Source organism: Patiria miniata, unplaced genomic scaffold (genome assembly GCF_015706575.1).
Source record: "Patiria miniata isolate m_02_andy unplaced genomic scaffold, ASM1570657v1 HiC_scaffold_4, whole genome shotgun sequence".
NCBI lineage: Eukaryota > Metazoa > Echinodermata > Asteroidea > Valvatida > Asterinidae > Patiria > Patiria miniata.
Genome location: NW_024037071.1, coordinates 98,603 through 115,092, shown reverse-complemented (window position 1 = coordinate 115,092; position 16,490 = coordinate 98,603). Strand labels below are relative to the sequence as shown.

The 16,490-nt window shown below is 44.2% G+C and overlaps 1 protein-coding gene across 1 annotated transcript; it reads right to left on the bottom strand.

The window, feature by feature from the left end:
• Nucleotides 1–11,943: 11,943 nt before the first annotated feature.
• On the bottom strand, nt 11,944–16,011 carry LOC119739969. Its single transcript, XM_038215135.1, has 3 exons — nt 15,684–16,011; nt 13,629–14,643; nt 11,944–13,130 (listed from the first exon to the last, which is right to left on the bottom strand). Exons 2-3 carry the CDS (start codon nt 14,572–14,574, stop codon nt 12,418–12,420), a joined length of 1,659 nt encoding a protein of 552 aa, XP_038071063.1. The 5' UTR covers nt 14,575–14,643; nt 15,684–16,011; the 3' UTR covers nt 11,944–12,417.
• Nucleotides 16,012–16,490: the final 479 nt, after the last annotated feature.

Here is a 16,490-nt window from a genome sequence, read left to right as displayed (position 1 = left end):
GGACTGTCCCAACTACAGTAAGGACTGTCCCATTTATGGTTAGGACTGTCCCAACTACAGTTAGGACTGTCCCAACTACAGCAAGGACTGTCCCAAGTACAGTAAGGACTGTCCCAATTACAGTTAGAACTGTCCCAACTACTTCAAGGACTGTCCCAACTACAGTAAGGACTGTCCCAACTACAGTTAGAACTGCCCAACTACAGTAAGGACTGTCCCAACTACAGCAAAGACTGTCCCAACTACAGTAAGGACTGTCCCAACTACGGTTAGAACTGTCCCAACTACGGTTAGAACTGTCCCAACTACAGTAAGGACTGTCCCAACTACAGCAAAGACTGTCCCAATACAGTAAGGACTGTCCCAACTACAGTTAGAACTGTCCCAACTACAGTAAGGACTGTCCCAACTACAGTAAGAACTGTCCCAACTACAGTTAGAACTGTCCCAACTACAGTTAGAACTGTCCCAACTACAGTAAGGACTGTCCCAACTACAGTTAGAACTGTCCCAACTACAGTTAGAACTGTCCCAACTACGGTTAGAACTGTCCCAACTACAGTAAGGACTGTCCCAACTACAGCAAAGACTGTCCCAACTACAGTAAGGACTGTCCCAACTACAGTTAGAACTGTCCAACTACAGTTAGAACTGTCCCAACTACAGTAAGGACTGTCCCAACTACAGTTAGAACTGTCCCAACTACTGCAAGGACTGTCCCAACTACGGTTAGAACTGTCCCAACTACTGCAAAGAATGTCCCAACTACGGTTAGAACTGTCCCAACTACTGCAAGGAATGTCCCAACTACGGTTAGAACTGTCCCAACTACAGTAAGGACTGTCCCAACTACAGTAAGGACTGTCCCAACTACAGCAAAGACTGTCCAACTACAGTAAGGACTGTCCCAACTACAGTAAGGACTGTCCCAACTACAGTTAGAACTGTCCCACTACTGCAAGGACTGTCCCAACTACGGTTAGAACTGTCCCAACTACTGCAAAGAATGTCCCAACTACGGTAGAACTGTCCCAACTACTGCAAGGAATGTCCCAACTACGGTTAGAACTGTCCCAACTACAGCAAGGACTGTCCCAACTACAGCAAGGGCTGTCCCAACTGCAGCAAGGACTGTTCCAACTACAACCAGGACTGTCCCAACTACAGCAAGGTCTGTCCTAACTACAGTTGGGACTGTCCCAACTACACTTTGGACCATTGCTATAGTTGGGCCATAACAAGGTATGATGTGATGCTAGCCACATGTACCTTTAGATGCTCGGTGATGGCCGTCTTTCGTGTTGAGTTGAAACTGGAGCACAGCTTACACTGAAATACTTCAATGACAAAAAGCTGACGAGCATTGCTGAGCTCTGCTCCAGTCTTCGTCCTCATTGGAAGCAGTCAGTTGGTCGGCATCACTGCTTGGTTTATCCTAAAAAAAATTGGAGAAAAACACAAGACAGTGATTGTAAATATCAAATTGCTGCCATGTTATTTCAAAATGTTACAGTGCATAGTAAATACAACAGGTTACGATAAAAAAAAAATATTAAGTAATGCGAATGCTGTAAATCCTTTCATTCTTATTATTCTTTCACGTGGACTTTTGCATAACTTGCAATCAGGCAACTCCTGAAATGTTGACGCTTACCTCAGTTTCTGGCCTTTGGTCTTCAGTTGCTTCATCTGTTTCCATAGGAACCACATCATCTGCTCTCTCGGAGGATGATGGAGTTTGCTGTGTACCAGTTGGCTTGTCACTTGCACCGTTGTCTTCTTCCAGACTCACACTAGCCACTTCAGATGCCATCGCTGCGCATTTATGTCGGTAAACTTGCAAGGGTCCAAATGTGGAATGACACAACAGTAAATCACATATTAATTGCATTACCTTACCTTCAAATACCCTTGAATTTGATATAGGGATGATGAGTTGATCTAATGGCAATCCCTTGAGGAGGTAATCAAATAAATCATTAGGGAGTCCTGTCCATCACAATCATGCCTGTGCCATTTTGGCAACTTGGTCAATTTTATATTCGACTATTAATATACAAACGTATTCTTCCTAAAGAAATAAATCCACCCATTGAACGTGCTCTAAAGTCCAATATCATCTGAAATATTGCAATATCTAGAAGTTTAGGTACCCCCACTGGCAATTGTGTAGTTAAGGGCCCTGTTACTATGTGAGCACAAAAATCCACTTTTAGGTTATTGGAATTACATGTATTATACACATATGACTGCCAATGAGGTCACTAGTGCACGTCTATGCAACCCGAGGAACTGTGAGTGACAGAAGAGGTTTATATCCCTAGGCTAAAGGCCGAGGGAAATAGGACCCTCTTCTGGTCACTCCCAGGCCCAAGGGGGACATGGACGTGCACTAGGGATCGAACTATGCCAGTCCATATGTGTTTTATAACTCACCTCTGTCCAAAATATAAAATAAGAAAAGAAACCTTTCAAAGTATCAGGGTTTTATTATTGAACTGTTTTAATTCAACAATTAACTCATAAGCAATTTAACTGTAAGCAATTCAACAATTAAAGGAATGCGGGCGCACTGGGCAAGATCATGAATATGCATTTAGTTCATGACGTTTGCCAGGCGCGCGGGGCGGCTGGCCATACAAACATGAGGTCATGAACTGAATAATGCATATTAATACTCTTGCTCAAGCCCGCCTGGCGCCCGCATATAATGCATAAACAACACGGCCGCCATTTTGAAATCGCATGGAGGGACATTTTCGGGACGATATTCGTGGGAGATGATGATTGAAAGTCGTTTTTTGGTCAGATGGATGAAGATTTTTAGATAAAAGAACGTTTCTTTCAAAAAGGTATGAGTTTCTTTACGACTAGGAACCTTAACTTTGGAAATTTCTGTCCTGGATGAGAAGATAATCTCGATCAAAATCGGTAGCAAAATCGCTACATCAGAGTTCAGCGTTTAGGGAAGCATTGGGCATCTGGCCGTACTACAGAGCTTGCGATAGTACTGTACGGCCAGATGCAGTCGGGCTAAGTATCCTGATGCCATTTCTTTGCTTTGGTTGTGTACACAACCTATGGGAGTTGAGAGCATTTTCAACACACGTTCAAAGCATTTTCAAACAAGTGGGAATGTTTCTCAGTCCCACTCCCAGATGAATGTTTTTTCAACATTTTTGCAATGACTGACCAACATGAATTGAAACAATGTATGATGGAAAAATGTGCGTCAGGTTGCAACATTCTTTTCTAGTGGAATATGACAATGACTGTTTATGAGGATTTCTCAAGATTGCCAAGTTTTGATGCGACAAGCATGACAAGTTCAACTTCAAAGTTCAAGTTGTGAATGTGACTGTGAGTCATGCACTCACATAGCTCTACTGAGTGGAGCGTTGAACTTACATGTAACTATACGGTACCCTCCGTATAAACGCTCCACCGATTTGGGCATACTTTGGTGACAGGTACCGGTCGTCATGACGGTATGCATTTTGTGCATGCAAGGACAAAGGCGCCAAAAAACTGATAAAGAGAATACAAATGAGAAAGACAGTAACCTGGATAGATCCACACATTCATGACATTCCATAAGACCCCTTAAATTCTTCAAACAACGGTAGGCTAATTTGAAAAAAGAACAAAATAGTCTGAACTTACCGCTCACAATTAAATGTGTCTGCCGAGTTGTACAGTCCATTTCACTGACATGACTGATGCATAATTCATCGCGCGTGTGTGACGTCCACTATTGAAGAAAAACAAGTTAAGTTGCACTTACTCAACAACTTTTCATGTAGTCATATGTGCCCGCGCCATCTGACAGTGTGGGTTTTTGGCGCGGGAAACATATCAGTACATGAAAACAGTCATGATTAAGCGCGACTTGTTTTTCTTCAATAGTGACGTCACACATGCGTGCGATGAATTATATGCATCAGTCATGTCAGTTAAATGGACTGAACCAACTCGGCAGACACATTTAATTGTAAGCGGTAAGTTCAAACTATTTGTTCTTTTTTCAAAATTACCGGTTGTTTGGAACAATTTGAGGGGTCTTATGGAATGTCATGAATGTGTGGATCTATCCAGGGTTACTGTCTTTCTCATTTGCCTCTCTTTATCAGTTTTTTTGGGCCTTTTGTCCTCGCGAGGGCATGCACAAAATGCATAACGTCATGACGACCGTGTACCTGTCACCAAAGTATGCCAAATCGGTGGAGCGTTTATACGGAGGGTACCGTATATAGTTGAGTTCAACGCTCCACTCAGTATAGACCCATGAACGTGGCTATATACATAGCCACACTTCAGTCTGTAGTAAAAACACTCTATTGTGATCCGCCGTTATACAGATGGAGTGACCGTTCTAGCCGAATTTCGGCTACATTTGACAGAATATTTGCATACAAAAATGAGTTGTGCAGAAAATCAGCAGAATATTTTTTTCGGCAGAATTATGAAGATGAAGGAAAAATGAAAAAGATTAGACAAATATGGCACATTTGGTTTGAAAAACCTTCATTTTTTTAAAGATCCTTAAAACAAACCCTTGCACAATGGAACAGCAATATATATACTGGGTGATTTGGCAGACTTTCGAAGTGAATTTAGCAGAATTTTACATGGTATTAAGGTCATCCTGCCATGTAAGACGGTTAGTTGGGTAGTACCCACTGGTGATATTCCTACGTTTTGGGCATGCGGAACTCGGGGTACCAGAGTGTCATGCCGTCTTTGATTTTCTGATCATTTTGAAAACATTCGTTGTGACAAAGTTCAAGTTGTGCCGTACTTTACATCAAATTTCTTGGCAATGACAGATTCAACACATGCATAAAGGAAGCCCAACAAGTAAGTGATTCACCTATGGGAAATATTATACATGGTTATATGTAGCGGCAAAAGATAGAATGCTTTCGCTTGTATTTACCTGAGGGAAGCGCGTGGCATTGTATACAACACCACGTTCACGGGTCTACACACTCAGTAGAGGCTACATTGTAGCACTCACACGAATGTCAGACAAGTCGACCGTTGAGACAACTCGACTCGGGACAAGTTGACCGTTGAGGCAACTCCACCGTTGAGACAGGTCGACTGTTGAGACAACTCGACTCCGGACAACTCGACCGTGAGACTGCTCGACTTAATGGAGATGAATACACGTGGATTAGCCCCACTAGTGTGGCCGTCGGTATGCTGCGCTGAACCTAAGGCCACACACCTTGGTCCGCGCACTACTGAGGACGTTTTCATAAAATCTGCAGGGAATTTCTTACATATGGTTGTATTCTACGATGTCCCATCTATCACTTCTGGGATGCTTAGGTGTAATGATGTTCAATTTTCCGAGATATTCTTGAATCTTTCTGGAGCCCATATGCACTCGTGAAACGTCCGGTGATGGCAGCCATTTTGAATGTGACAAGAGATGACCTCAAGCTGTGACGTCGCGTTTATGCAAATTGCTTGTCGAGCGAGGGCGCGAGTTGCAAATGTGACGGCTGTTTCCTGTACCATGCATTTATCGTCTGGGGGCCACGTGCACTGATCTCTATTCTGGATCTACGGCACAGGAAACAGACATCGCATAAATTTGCAACTCGCGCCCTCGCTCGATGTACTCGATGTACAGAGGGCGCTCCGATCCGGCGGCCGTCGCGTCGGGCTGGTGCGCCCATCCTGGCCGCGAGGACCGGGCCGGGCCCAGTACGCGGGCCCGTTGACCATGTTGACCGGCAAATGGGCGCACAGGCCCGGCAAAAACGATGCCACCGTGCAAGGTACGGCCACGTTGACCGGGGATGCGCGCACGTGGCCCGGAAAAAACGAACGGTGTGCACGGACAATCACGCAGTGCTATATTGGCTCTGTTATATGCAACAAAAAAACCTCGTATGTCATTACTCCCAAACGGCGATCAGCCGCCGTCAAAATCCCTGGTACTTTCCCTAGCCCAGTGGACTCCTCCGTTGTGTACAACGCGACGGAGTCCAGGTATAATGTTTTCATGTCATTGCGAACATTTGATTGAAAGCATTTTCTCACATTTTTACCTTAAAGAGGAAGCTCAACTGGCGTCTACATATTCCTTGTATCCTTAATCACTCAAATTCATGGTTGAGAAGTAATCAATATGTTCCAGGAATAAATTATTTAAGGAAATTATCCGCTAATTCGTGCTTCCGACTGTAAACATCTCGAACCGACTGCTCGTGTGAAGGCTTGCGCTTGCGTGCGCGCATGTGCGAAATGCGTAGCAACTGAATGGCTCTCACGCATGCGTATTAGAATTGTGGGCGTATGCAAGTGTGTTCGTCACGCCGGCCGTGAGTGTTGAATCAGAAAAGACATACAAAAGTTACGTTGCGACTTTCTGAATTTCCTCAAGACTTGTTTGCTCGAGTTGATCGAATTTCTGTAAGATGGAGGAGGCGATTAATAATGTAATGACGGAATGTGGCGTCCCGTACAATCTGAAGCCAGAGCAAATTCAGATCATAAGATCTGTCTTAGAAAGGCGAAAAATGTGTTCGGCCTTCTGCCCACTGGATTTGGGAAGAGTGATTGCTACGGATGGTTGTCATCAATCATGGACAAAGTAAGTAACACTCATCAAGACACTTTAGAATGAGCTTTTCAATTTATAAATACTTGTGTTTTCTATTTACTACAAATTGAGCAACCGAGAAAATGACATTAGGCCTATTATTTTTATTAAATGTAAAACGCCGACAGTACGCGCGTGCAAGAAAAAAACCATTTCCCATTCAAAGTGTAGGTTTTTCAAACATAACCTTCCCAGCATGGTGAAATTGCTGAACAAAAATTGTGCCTGTTGTGTGCGATGTTCAATATACAGAATATCCATCTTCCAGAAACACGCCGTCGATATTTGAAAATTTGATGTTTGTGACCATTATTTTAACTTGACCTATCGACAGCAAATATTTGTCAGTTCCAGATTTGTGCGAGTCTATTTTTGCGTGAATGCTTATAGCCTAACGTTATCATCTTTAAATTAAATCAGAACTGTAGAGAAAAAATACAGAGGACATTTTTAAACCGTGTTTCCAAAACAAACGTGATTAATTAATGAAGTTAAACATTCTGTGAGATTATGTAACAACGATATTACTGTACTAGAACTTTGTATTGTATTTGAATTGCTGAAATGAAAGGTATTGCATGAAAAGTGCTATCCTTTATTAAGAAATGAAGTTTCCTAAAACAAATCATCCTTATAAATTTGCCCATTAATGATTATAAAATCACCCTCATTTAATAGCAAAATTATCTAAAATTCTTTAGAAAAGTTAAGATGGAAGAATTTGAAGTGAAGGTATTATTACGACTATTAAAACAGAAAACATGACTGCGCAAACCTGAACCGTTCATCTCTTTTTTTTCCAGATAGAGCCTGATGTAGAGCACATCACCTTGTCATTTCACCACTGAGGTCCCTAATGCTCGACCAGGTAGAAAGGTGGAGCTCCCGAGGTGTCACGTGTGCCGCGATAATGCGAGCTGATGAAATTGATGATGCTACCAAGGAAGGTGGGAAGATTGTTCAACACATTGAACACAGAATGTGACCATAAGACAATTTTCTCTGACGGAATAAGCGGGAAACCACTCAAACCTTTTGGGAAAAATTAGCGTACACAATTAGTATAGTATAGATTTTCTGATATCTTGTTAGCTGGAGTTACCCAGCCCTGAGTTTTATCAGTGGGTTGTCTATTAGGGCTGGAGCGCATTTTTCTCGTAACTTGTAGTATTTGCAAAAAAAATTTGGAAAATGTTCAATTTTGTCCCCGTTACACACTAATTGCAACTGCAACTCACCCCAAACTTGCCTGGAATAACCATTACACAGGTCCTTGAAGTAAAAAACGATCCACGATGAAGATTCAGCCTACAATTGCAGTGAAAACAGGAGGAATAACCGCTAACTTGACAACCTTGCTGGATTGGCCAGGACCGCTATTGGTTTGTGCACAAAAACAATTGTGTACAATGAATGGCGGTCGATTAACAGGCACAGAGAGCGATCGCTGTCAACTACTCGTTTTGCCGGCTGCGCTGGCTGTTGGCGCATGACGCCACGCGGAAGCGTAACACCCGATGACTGTTTCATGCACTAGTATAAGGTTTACCACTCGCATCACAGCTTTGGTACTGGAACCGCAACCAATAGTGCATGAAACAGTCATCGGGTGTTACGCTTCCGCGTGACGTCACGCGCCAACAGCCAGCGCAGCCGGCAAAACGAGTAGTTGACAGCGATCGCTCTCTGTGCCTGTTAATCGACCGCCATTCATTGTACACAATTGTTTTTGTGCACAACCAATAGCGGTCCTGGCCAATCCAGCAAGGTTGTCAAGTTAGCGGTTATTCCTCCTGTTTTCACTGCAATTGTAGGCTGAATCTTCATCGTGGATCGTTTTTTACTTCAAGGACCTGTGTAATGGTTATTCCAGGCAAGTTTGGGGTGAGTTGCAGTTGCAATTAGTGTGTAACGGGGACAAAATTGAACATTTTCCAATTTTTTTTGCAAATACTACAAGTTACACATGTACGAGAAAAATGCGCTCCAGCCCTACCCAATGATAATACTCAGGGCTGGGTAACTCCAGCTAATATCTTGTTATATTTTATTGCAGAAATTACGGAAGGGAAATTTCAACTTGAATTTGCATGTGCTTGTCTGCTTCAACAACACTCACGGCGTGACGAACACACTTGCATACGCCCACAATTCTAATACGCATGCGTGAGAGCCATTCAGTTGCTACGCATTTTGCGCATGCGCGCACGCAAGCGCAAGCCTTCACACGAGCAGTCGGTTCGAGATGTTTACAATCGGAAGCACGAATTAGCGGATAATTTCCTTAAATATTTTATTCCTGGGACATATTCATTACTTCTCAACCATGAATTTGAGTGATTAGGGATACAAGGAATATGTTGACGCCAGTTGAGCTTCCTCTATAAGGTAAAAATGTGAGAAAATGCTTTAAATCAAATGTTCGCAATGACATGAAAACGTTATACCCTGGACGTCAGTCGCAATGCAATGTAGACGACGTCCAACCTGGGCTAGTACTTTCCCCAAAACTAGGCCCAAAACTAGGCCCAAAACATGCGAGGCGACTTGTCTCAACGGTCGACTTGTCTTTTCCATTTATTGCACATACGGTCGAGTTGTCTCAACGGTCGAGTAGTCTCAACGGTCGACTTGTCCCAAGTCGAGTTGTCTCAACGGTCGACTTGTCTGACCCCCACTCACACTGTCAGTGTCATGGCTGTCGCAGCGTCACTCAGTCACAGTTAAACATCTCAACTAACACAGATACGACAATAAACTCGGCACTTCCTTTATTAAATAAAGCATCACCGTTTCCAATTATGAAATACACAGTTCATTCAGTCATTGTTTAATCAGCAATTAATGACAATAAACACAAATTCATACCCGTCATTTCCACTCCGTAGAAACGGTTCGACTGATCGTAGCGTTTCTTCACCGTTACCAGACGAATATAATAATTTTGAACAAGTTTGTATTTGGAAGTTGCCTACATGTACGTCTGGGTACCATGCCTTATGAAATATTCTGGCAACAGGGGGCGGTATTCCTAAAAGACCAAGAACCAAGAACCACAGACATGCGTTTATAATTATGTCTGTGCCAAGAACCGGGGGGGGGGGGGGGGGGCACACCCCATTTTCCCAGGCCAACAAAAGTGCCACTTTCGCCGTTCAAAAATGTGCCCCAGAAGACAACACTGCCCCTCAATTTCAAACACACACGTATGAAAGCATATGAACGCGCTCAGCAGGCGCGGTTCTAGAACAATATTTGGGGGGGGGGGGGGGCTAGCACACGTTTATCCAAATTTTTTTCTGGGAGGCGTGCTGAAATGTAGACCGGTTGCCTCCGAAAATCATAGGTGGTGGGGGGGGGGGGCTCATGCCATATTTTCAATGGGGAGCTTTCAATGGGGAGCGCCAATAAAATCCTAAAATCGTTCACACTATATTAACTAATGCACCCTTGTCACTCTATAATTTCTTCTTTAGGGGAAGACTGTAATTCGCATGTACATCACAATTCTTCTTTTTGCTAATGCAATTATATTTTTTTACGGATTTTTTTTTTTTTTGGGGGGGGGCTAGACAAAATTGTTTGGGGCTACAGCCCCTCCTAACCCCCCCCCCCCCCCCACAACCGCGCCTGGCGCTCAGTAGCGTATCTAGCTTTCGATGTCGGGGGGGGGGGGGGGGGGGGGGGGTGGCAACCGCACATCCGCGCCGAAATAGACAGGCTCAGTCCGGACGTTTGGCCTCAGTAAAATCAAACAAGGGGGGGGGGGGGTTGGTTAGTACCCATCTTCCAAATTGGGGCGCTATTCAAACGTGACCATTATTGTGCATATTGCAAATTTCATGCCCTTTTTCACGGTGCATTGTAATGGTTTTTGAGCGGGTTTTCTTTTTTGGGATTGATGTCAGAACTCTCTAACCATTTATTAAAATAATTGCTGAAAAATGCAAAACTGCCCGTCTTGCATGACAACAAGATTGTGCACCTACTTGCCGGAAGGAGAACTACCCTTAGAAACAACAAATACCTCTCGCATTAATACAATTGTTCCCCTCTCCGCTAGATGGGACATTGGCCATGAAAAACAACAGTAGGCCTGGTAAACTGCCCCTCGAAAGCACAATTAGGGCCTCGCTCGCAACATAAAAAAAATATGCCCCTCTCTGAGTGTGACATGGAGAACTGGCACTTAAAAATAATATTCTCTTCACACGAATAGTCTCTTCACTGAACTGGCCATCAAAAGCAACAGTGCCGCTCTCGCGATAAAAAAGGTCTTTCTACAAAAAGAAACACAAAGAGCAAGATGGTCAACGTAATCATAATTTGTTCCCGGCCTCGTCATATAGGTTCATAGCGAATTGAACGGGACCATATTATTCTTTTTCTCCGCCACTTTCGAAAAAGTACCCTTTTTCGGTGTTGTCCTCCCCTCCCCCCCCCCCCCCAGTCTGGTTTCCTATCCCCATTGTCCATCGGACTTCAAATAAGGGAAACAGTCCCCCCCCCCCCCCCCCCCCCCCCCCCCCCCCCCCCCCCCCCCCCCCCCCCCCCCCCGTTTGAAAAAGCGTTCCGCCGCCCATGACCACGCGTCCTGCCCCATATCATTGCATGACCAGTGGCGGATCTGTATAGGGAAGTTAAGGCGGTACAACCATCCCTGGGGCAACAAAAATAGGAAATCATGCAGAGACACGGAGCACATTCGGCCTAGCTGCCCCCCCCCCTACCAGTTTACACACCCTTGAGCCAGTTGGATCTCAGTTGAACATGCTTAACTTACTCTCTTCGGGCTATTTTTGAGTTTTACTCGTTAAAAATATGTAGGTCCCATATACTTATTAAATTTCCTATATTGTGGAAATATTTATTTTATTCATGTTTGAACGAGGCATCGAACGAAAAAAAATCCTCCCACAAATTTAGATATTGAATGAAACTTTCAAATGTCATTTGCGGTCCGATAAAAGTTACCTTCAACGATAGAATGATGCAAAAAACGTCAAGAACATCGTATTGGACGGGAATAAGGTACTAGTACCTCTTCGGTCATAAATGTATTCCCCATTTTAAAAGTCGCAGTTTGAATGAACCAAAAATTTCCATAATCTGATGAGCTAAAACTTTAATTTCTTCACATTGTCTTCTCTTTACTGGGCCCTATTAATGCATAAGTGGAGTCCACTAAACGGGCTGCCCAGTTAAAATATGAATTACAAATTAAATTAACTTAATAAATAAATATGTAAGCTGAACCAGAAAATGCCAATTGGCCAGAGTTTTAACATCTCAGTTTTAAGGACACGTCTTCAACAGAATTCATGTGATTGTCATCATTGTTCATTATTAAACGAATCGTCATTTTATTCCGTGATAATGTCCTCTATAATACATTATAAATCCTGTTTTTTTTAATAGGAAACAAAACTCTTTCTTCAGGCAGTTTTTTAGAGCTCACTTTCATACAGGAGAAGCAGATTAATGAACTTCCAGGAGTAACTCGATCGCTAACAATAAAACGTCTAGTATTGCACAGGTCACATCGGGACAGGCCCACATTATTTTCTGAAACGAGCTTAATAATCGGGTTTCCTTCTCGGTGCAACTATTAAAGGCATTAATTTGGTCATCCACAGACAATCGGTAAGCGGAGTTAGAGGGTAATGTTTTGTACCACATCCCCATGCCTAACTAGTTAGAAAATGACATTATTAAGTCGCATATTCACTTGTCGATGTATTCCCGAAACCAGAGTTAATATAATGAACTACTTTAGATTGTGTTCTTCTGGTGAACGTTGTTTAACTCAGCATGGTTGATGCGCGAGATGAAGGCACCGACTTGGACCCTCCAGATGTTCCCTGGCCCGTGGAAGGTGATCCCATGCTCAGGTACAGATTGTACCTCAGCGTCGTCTGTATCTCAGGGGAGATCTGGACGCGCTCCTCGGGGGAATTCTTGCTCCGCAGCCGCCTCTTCTTCACCTCTCCGTGGACGGTTGTCATCAAGTCTAAGAGGTTCAGCTTTCTGGCAAACGTCTCAAGCATATCAAAGAGTACACCAACGTAGAAATGGTAGACGCTTGGGAGGGAATCACTTGTGGCTTCCTTAGGGATAAGAGCAAATGTCAGCAAGAAGTCATAGTCGTTAGGGATTAGTGTAGGGGTTGTGGGGATGGTGGTGTCCTTACTGACGTGCACTCTTGGAGAGAGTTTAGCCTTGACGTTACCCTCAAGAATCTGGAGGAAGAATAGCTTAGGTTTGTCGGCTAAGGTCGGGCAGTTGGTCCGGGAGAAGATGTCAGTCAGTTGTTGGACCTCCACAGCGATGCCGTCTGGGCCGATGATCTTCCCTCCCCTGGCTCCGCGAGAGAGGATGCAGACGATGACGCAGTCGAAATAGGAGTGATCCTCGAGGCTCAAGAAGCGGAGAGCTGAGATGATGTCCAGGGACATCAGACCCCTCATGATGCGGACGTTGAATCCCAACTTGATGAGAACACTTCGTAATCTGTCTGTTGGATGATGGAGACATTGAAAATTAATGTCTGTCTTCAAGTAATAACTGTACTTCAAAGCCATTATGCTATAGGGATCTGACCTCTAAAATGAACTCGAGCATTTGTATTTAAAAGCCAATGCATAACAATCTATGAATTTCAATTAACCAAAACATAACAGAAGTAAAAACAAGTCATCCATCCTCATGAAAAAAAGTTTGCCGGTGTAGCGTGAATATCCGACTCCATGAAATGTGGAGTCGTTGGTAGTATTGCGTATGCGTAAGTAATATGATAAGATATTGACTGGTCACGTCACATGAGAGGGGTTAACCAATAGTCCGATTTTCACAGGAGTCGGATTTTCATATTACACCGGTTTCAGAGTATTTGGGGTTTTGACAATTTTACAAAGAAAACAATGTGTGAGAGACTTGATGAACTGATGCCCAGAATTATATCTGTATGCGCACCCATCATACAAAGTAATTTACGAGACAATCGTATCCCTACCAGTGTTGTCTTGTTCTTTAGCGTCCTCTCGTCCATCACTTGATGACTGACTCGATGCTCTTCCATTCAAACTCTCCTCAGCTTCCAAGGTGCAAAAATTATCAATAATGACAGCCACACCTCTAGGTCTAGTCCTCATGAGGTAACACGGCCTCTCGCGGCCTCCGTCAAGGCCTGCCTCTGTCCTGAAATGCACCATTCTCCTTTTCTCGGCTTTCTTGATAATTTGGTCTTGATGCTCACCAAGTCCTTGGATACCCTTCTGGCATGCTTCTGTGAGTTGCTGGATCAGTGGACATTCTTGCCACTCAAATATCTTAAGGTTAGAGAGTTTGCTAGCCAGGAAGACCGGGAGACAGCGCAGAGGATTGTTCTTCAACTGCAGGTCTTCAAGACATGTTAGCTCGCACAGCGCAGGAGGCAGCCATTCCAGACGATTGTCATTAATCCAGAGAAGCTTCAAGCTCTTCATGGAGGCGATCTGGTTCGGCAGGCTGGTGATCTGATTATTGTCCAGGAAGAGCTTCTCCAGACAAGCCAAGGATCCGCTGCACAACACTGTGGGGAACTCTGCAAAGCGGTTATCCGAGAGATCGATCCATCTCAGATGGGTCAAGTTCACGATGGCTCTAGGAAGCTCTGTCAACGAGTTGCAGCTGAAGTAGAGCCTGACCAACTCGGTCAACTTGCAGACAACCTCTGGACACTTCTGAAAGGAGTTGTTCTCGAGATACAGCCACTTTAGCCGACCCAGCATGGCCATCTCGGCCGGGAGATCCTTCAGCTTGTTGACGTTCAGGTTCAGCCATTGGAGCTCTCCCAGACTGAAGAGGTCTGTTGGGAGTTGTTGGAGGTTTCGATAGTTGAGATCGACGCGGAGGTCGTATGCGTTGCCTCGGTAAGGGGAGATACCGAGTGCCTGAAGGGACCAGTCTGTACCTGCCATCACTGCTTCGCTCTCATCCAATCATGTATAACTGACTGCATACATTGTATCGTTGTACAGCACAACACTCTGTGAACACAACAGAGTAAACTTGTAAATTGTCTGATTTTTTTTGCGTCAATATAGGACCTAATATATATAGTTTGCACAGATACATGACATACAAACCACCCCCTCCTTTTTTTTTTGGGGGGGGGGCAAGATTCAGAAACTTCAAAACTGCTCTGCCACAATCTTACTAGTTTGTTTGGATTCAAAGATGGCCTGCACAGGTACCCCTGCCAGACGATCCCCCCCCTTCCACATCCCTTCCGTGATGCCACAGTACGTGACTTCACGTCCATTCTCAAAATTTAATTCATACAATGTATTCTGGGTCCATGGTCAAACTGTAGGTCACACAAGCGGGTGAGTATAGTAGACTATAGTACCCCACTAGACTGTTGTGTGAAATAATCACAGCCTGGAAGGTGAAAGCCAAACATGTGCACGTGCGCTGTGATGAAACGATCCCCCTTTCATGAACATGTTATTGGTATAATAATACGATGATATTTGGACGTGAAAGGTTTTATGGGCGGATTAGCTCAATTGGGCTGTTTAGCCGGGGGGGGGGGGTAGCAAGCATGTGCTACTTTTTTGCATGATTTTCCGATTTTGTGGAGGGTTAGACCGCCTAACGTACACCCCCAACCACCACCACCACCGGCACCACCCCCGTAGATACGCCACTGGTTTATAATTAACCAGATGCTTTTTCAAGTTGCATCCGGGCCGTACGGATCGACAAGAACGGAATTCACGATCATGGACAACCATGCAGGATAACTACACATGCTGTCGGATGATGACGTACTTGGGCCAGCTGCCGCCAGCAACGGACATAAATATTGACAGTTGTAATTCAACACAGCCATTCCTTGCGTTATTTGCTCAATAAACGAACCAAGAACCATAGTAGCGAAGCATCAGTCTGCTATTAAAAAAATCATGCGATGTAGGCTTGTGTTGTACTCTGAATAGTGGCGTGTTCAACGGCATTGTTGTTTTGAAAGAAACATTCATTATTCATACTTTAAACAAGATGATTTGGAAATACATGTACATACCTTATAGTACTAGGATCGTGGAGCTCTTTTTTTTTATAGTTCCATGGCAGGCTAGTGACAGGTTGCTCCGCGAAAATAAAAAGCACTCATCCTCATCGCACGGGTCGGTGTGCAACGGTACATGTTTGGGGAAACCCTCGTAGTGCACAGTGCTAGTGCCAGAGGGTAAAGATCGTTCGGTTGGGATGCATATTGTACTCGCATTTACTTGCACCTTGCTCGCTGCTTTGAATATTGATTGTGTTCACTCGTATCCCCGGCCGGGTAGGTCGACGTGCTTCAGTTCTTTCAATGGAGCCCGTGTCACAGTGTTTGCTAAGGGTCAACGGTGGGCACGTTGTAGGATCGTCGAACTAGTAACAGCTTTTGACAGCGTAAGTGGGCAGGTTGATGGACGTGGCGGATCCAAGATTTTCAAAAGAGAACTGCTTGAGTATCTCAAGAATTTTCCAAAAGGGGGAAGGGGGGGGGGGGGCGGCTAAATTATTTTTGTAACTTATTAGACAATAAGAGAGGAATGTTTTGATCGAATGCAATTTGTGGGAACTTTCAACACAAAAACCAGGCTATATGGAAAACCAAAACGGATATCACGTTATTTTGATGCGCGATCATGACGCTCACGAAAGTTACAGTTTTCATCGCAAAGCTATAAAGCCCCTCGGACAACTTTCGGGATTTGAATTTTGGGGTTGGGTTTCTTTGACGGGTACCCGATTCCCGCACTGCCCGTAAATCACACCACTATAGGGCTGACTTCTTAGGCCAAAAAAAATAAGTCTCCGGTTTCTGGTATGCGCGCGCGTC

Excerpts from the sequence above, each read along its gene's own strand:
- LOC119739969 (XM_038215135.1), bottom strand. The coding sequence starts at position 14,574 with ATGGCAGGTACAGACTGGTCCCTTCAGGCACTCGGTATCTCCCCTTAC. Across the intron at positions 13,131-13,628 it reads TAAAGAACAAGACAACACTG|ACAGATTACGAAGTGTTCTC; the intron begins GTAGGGATACGA and ends ATCATCCAACAG.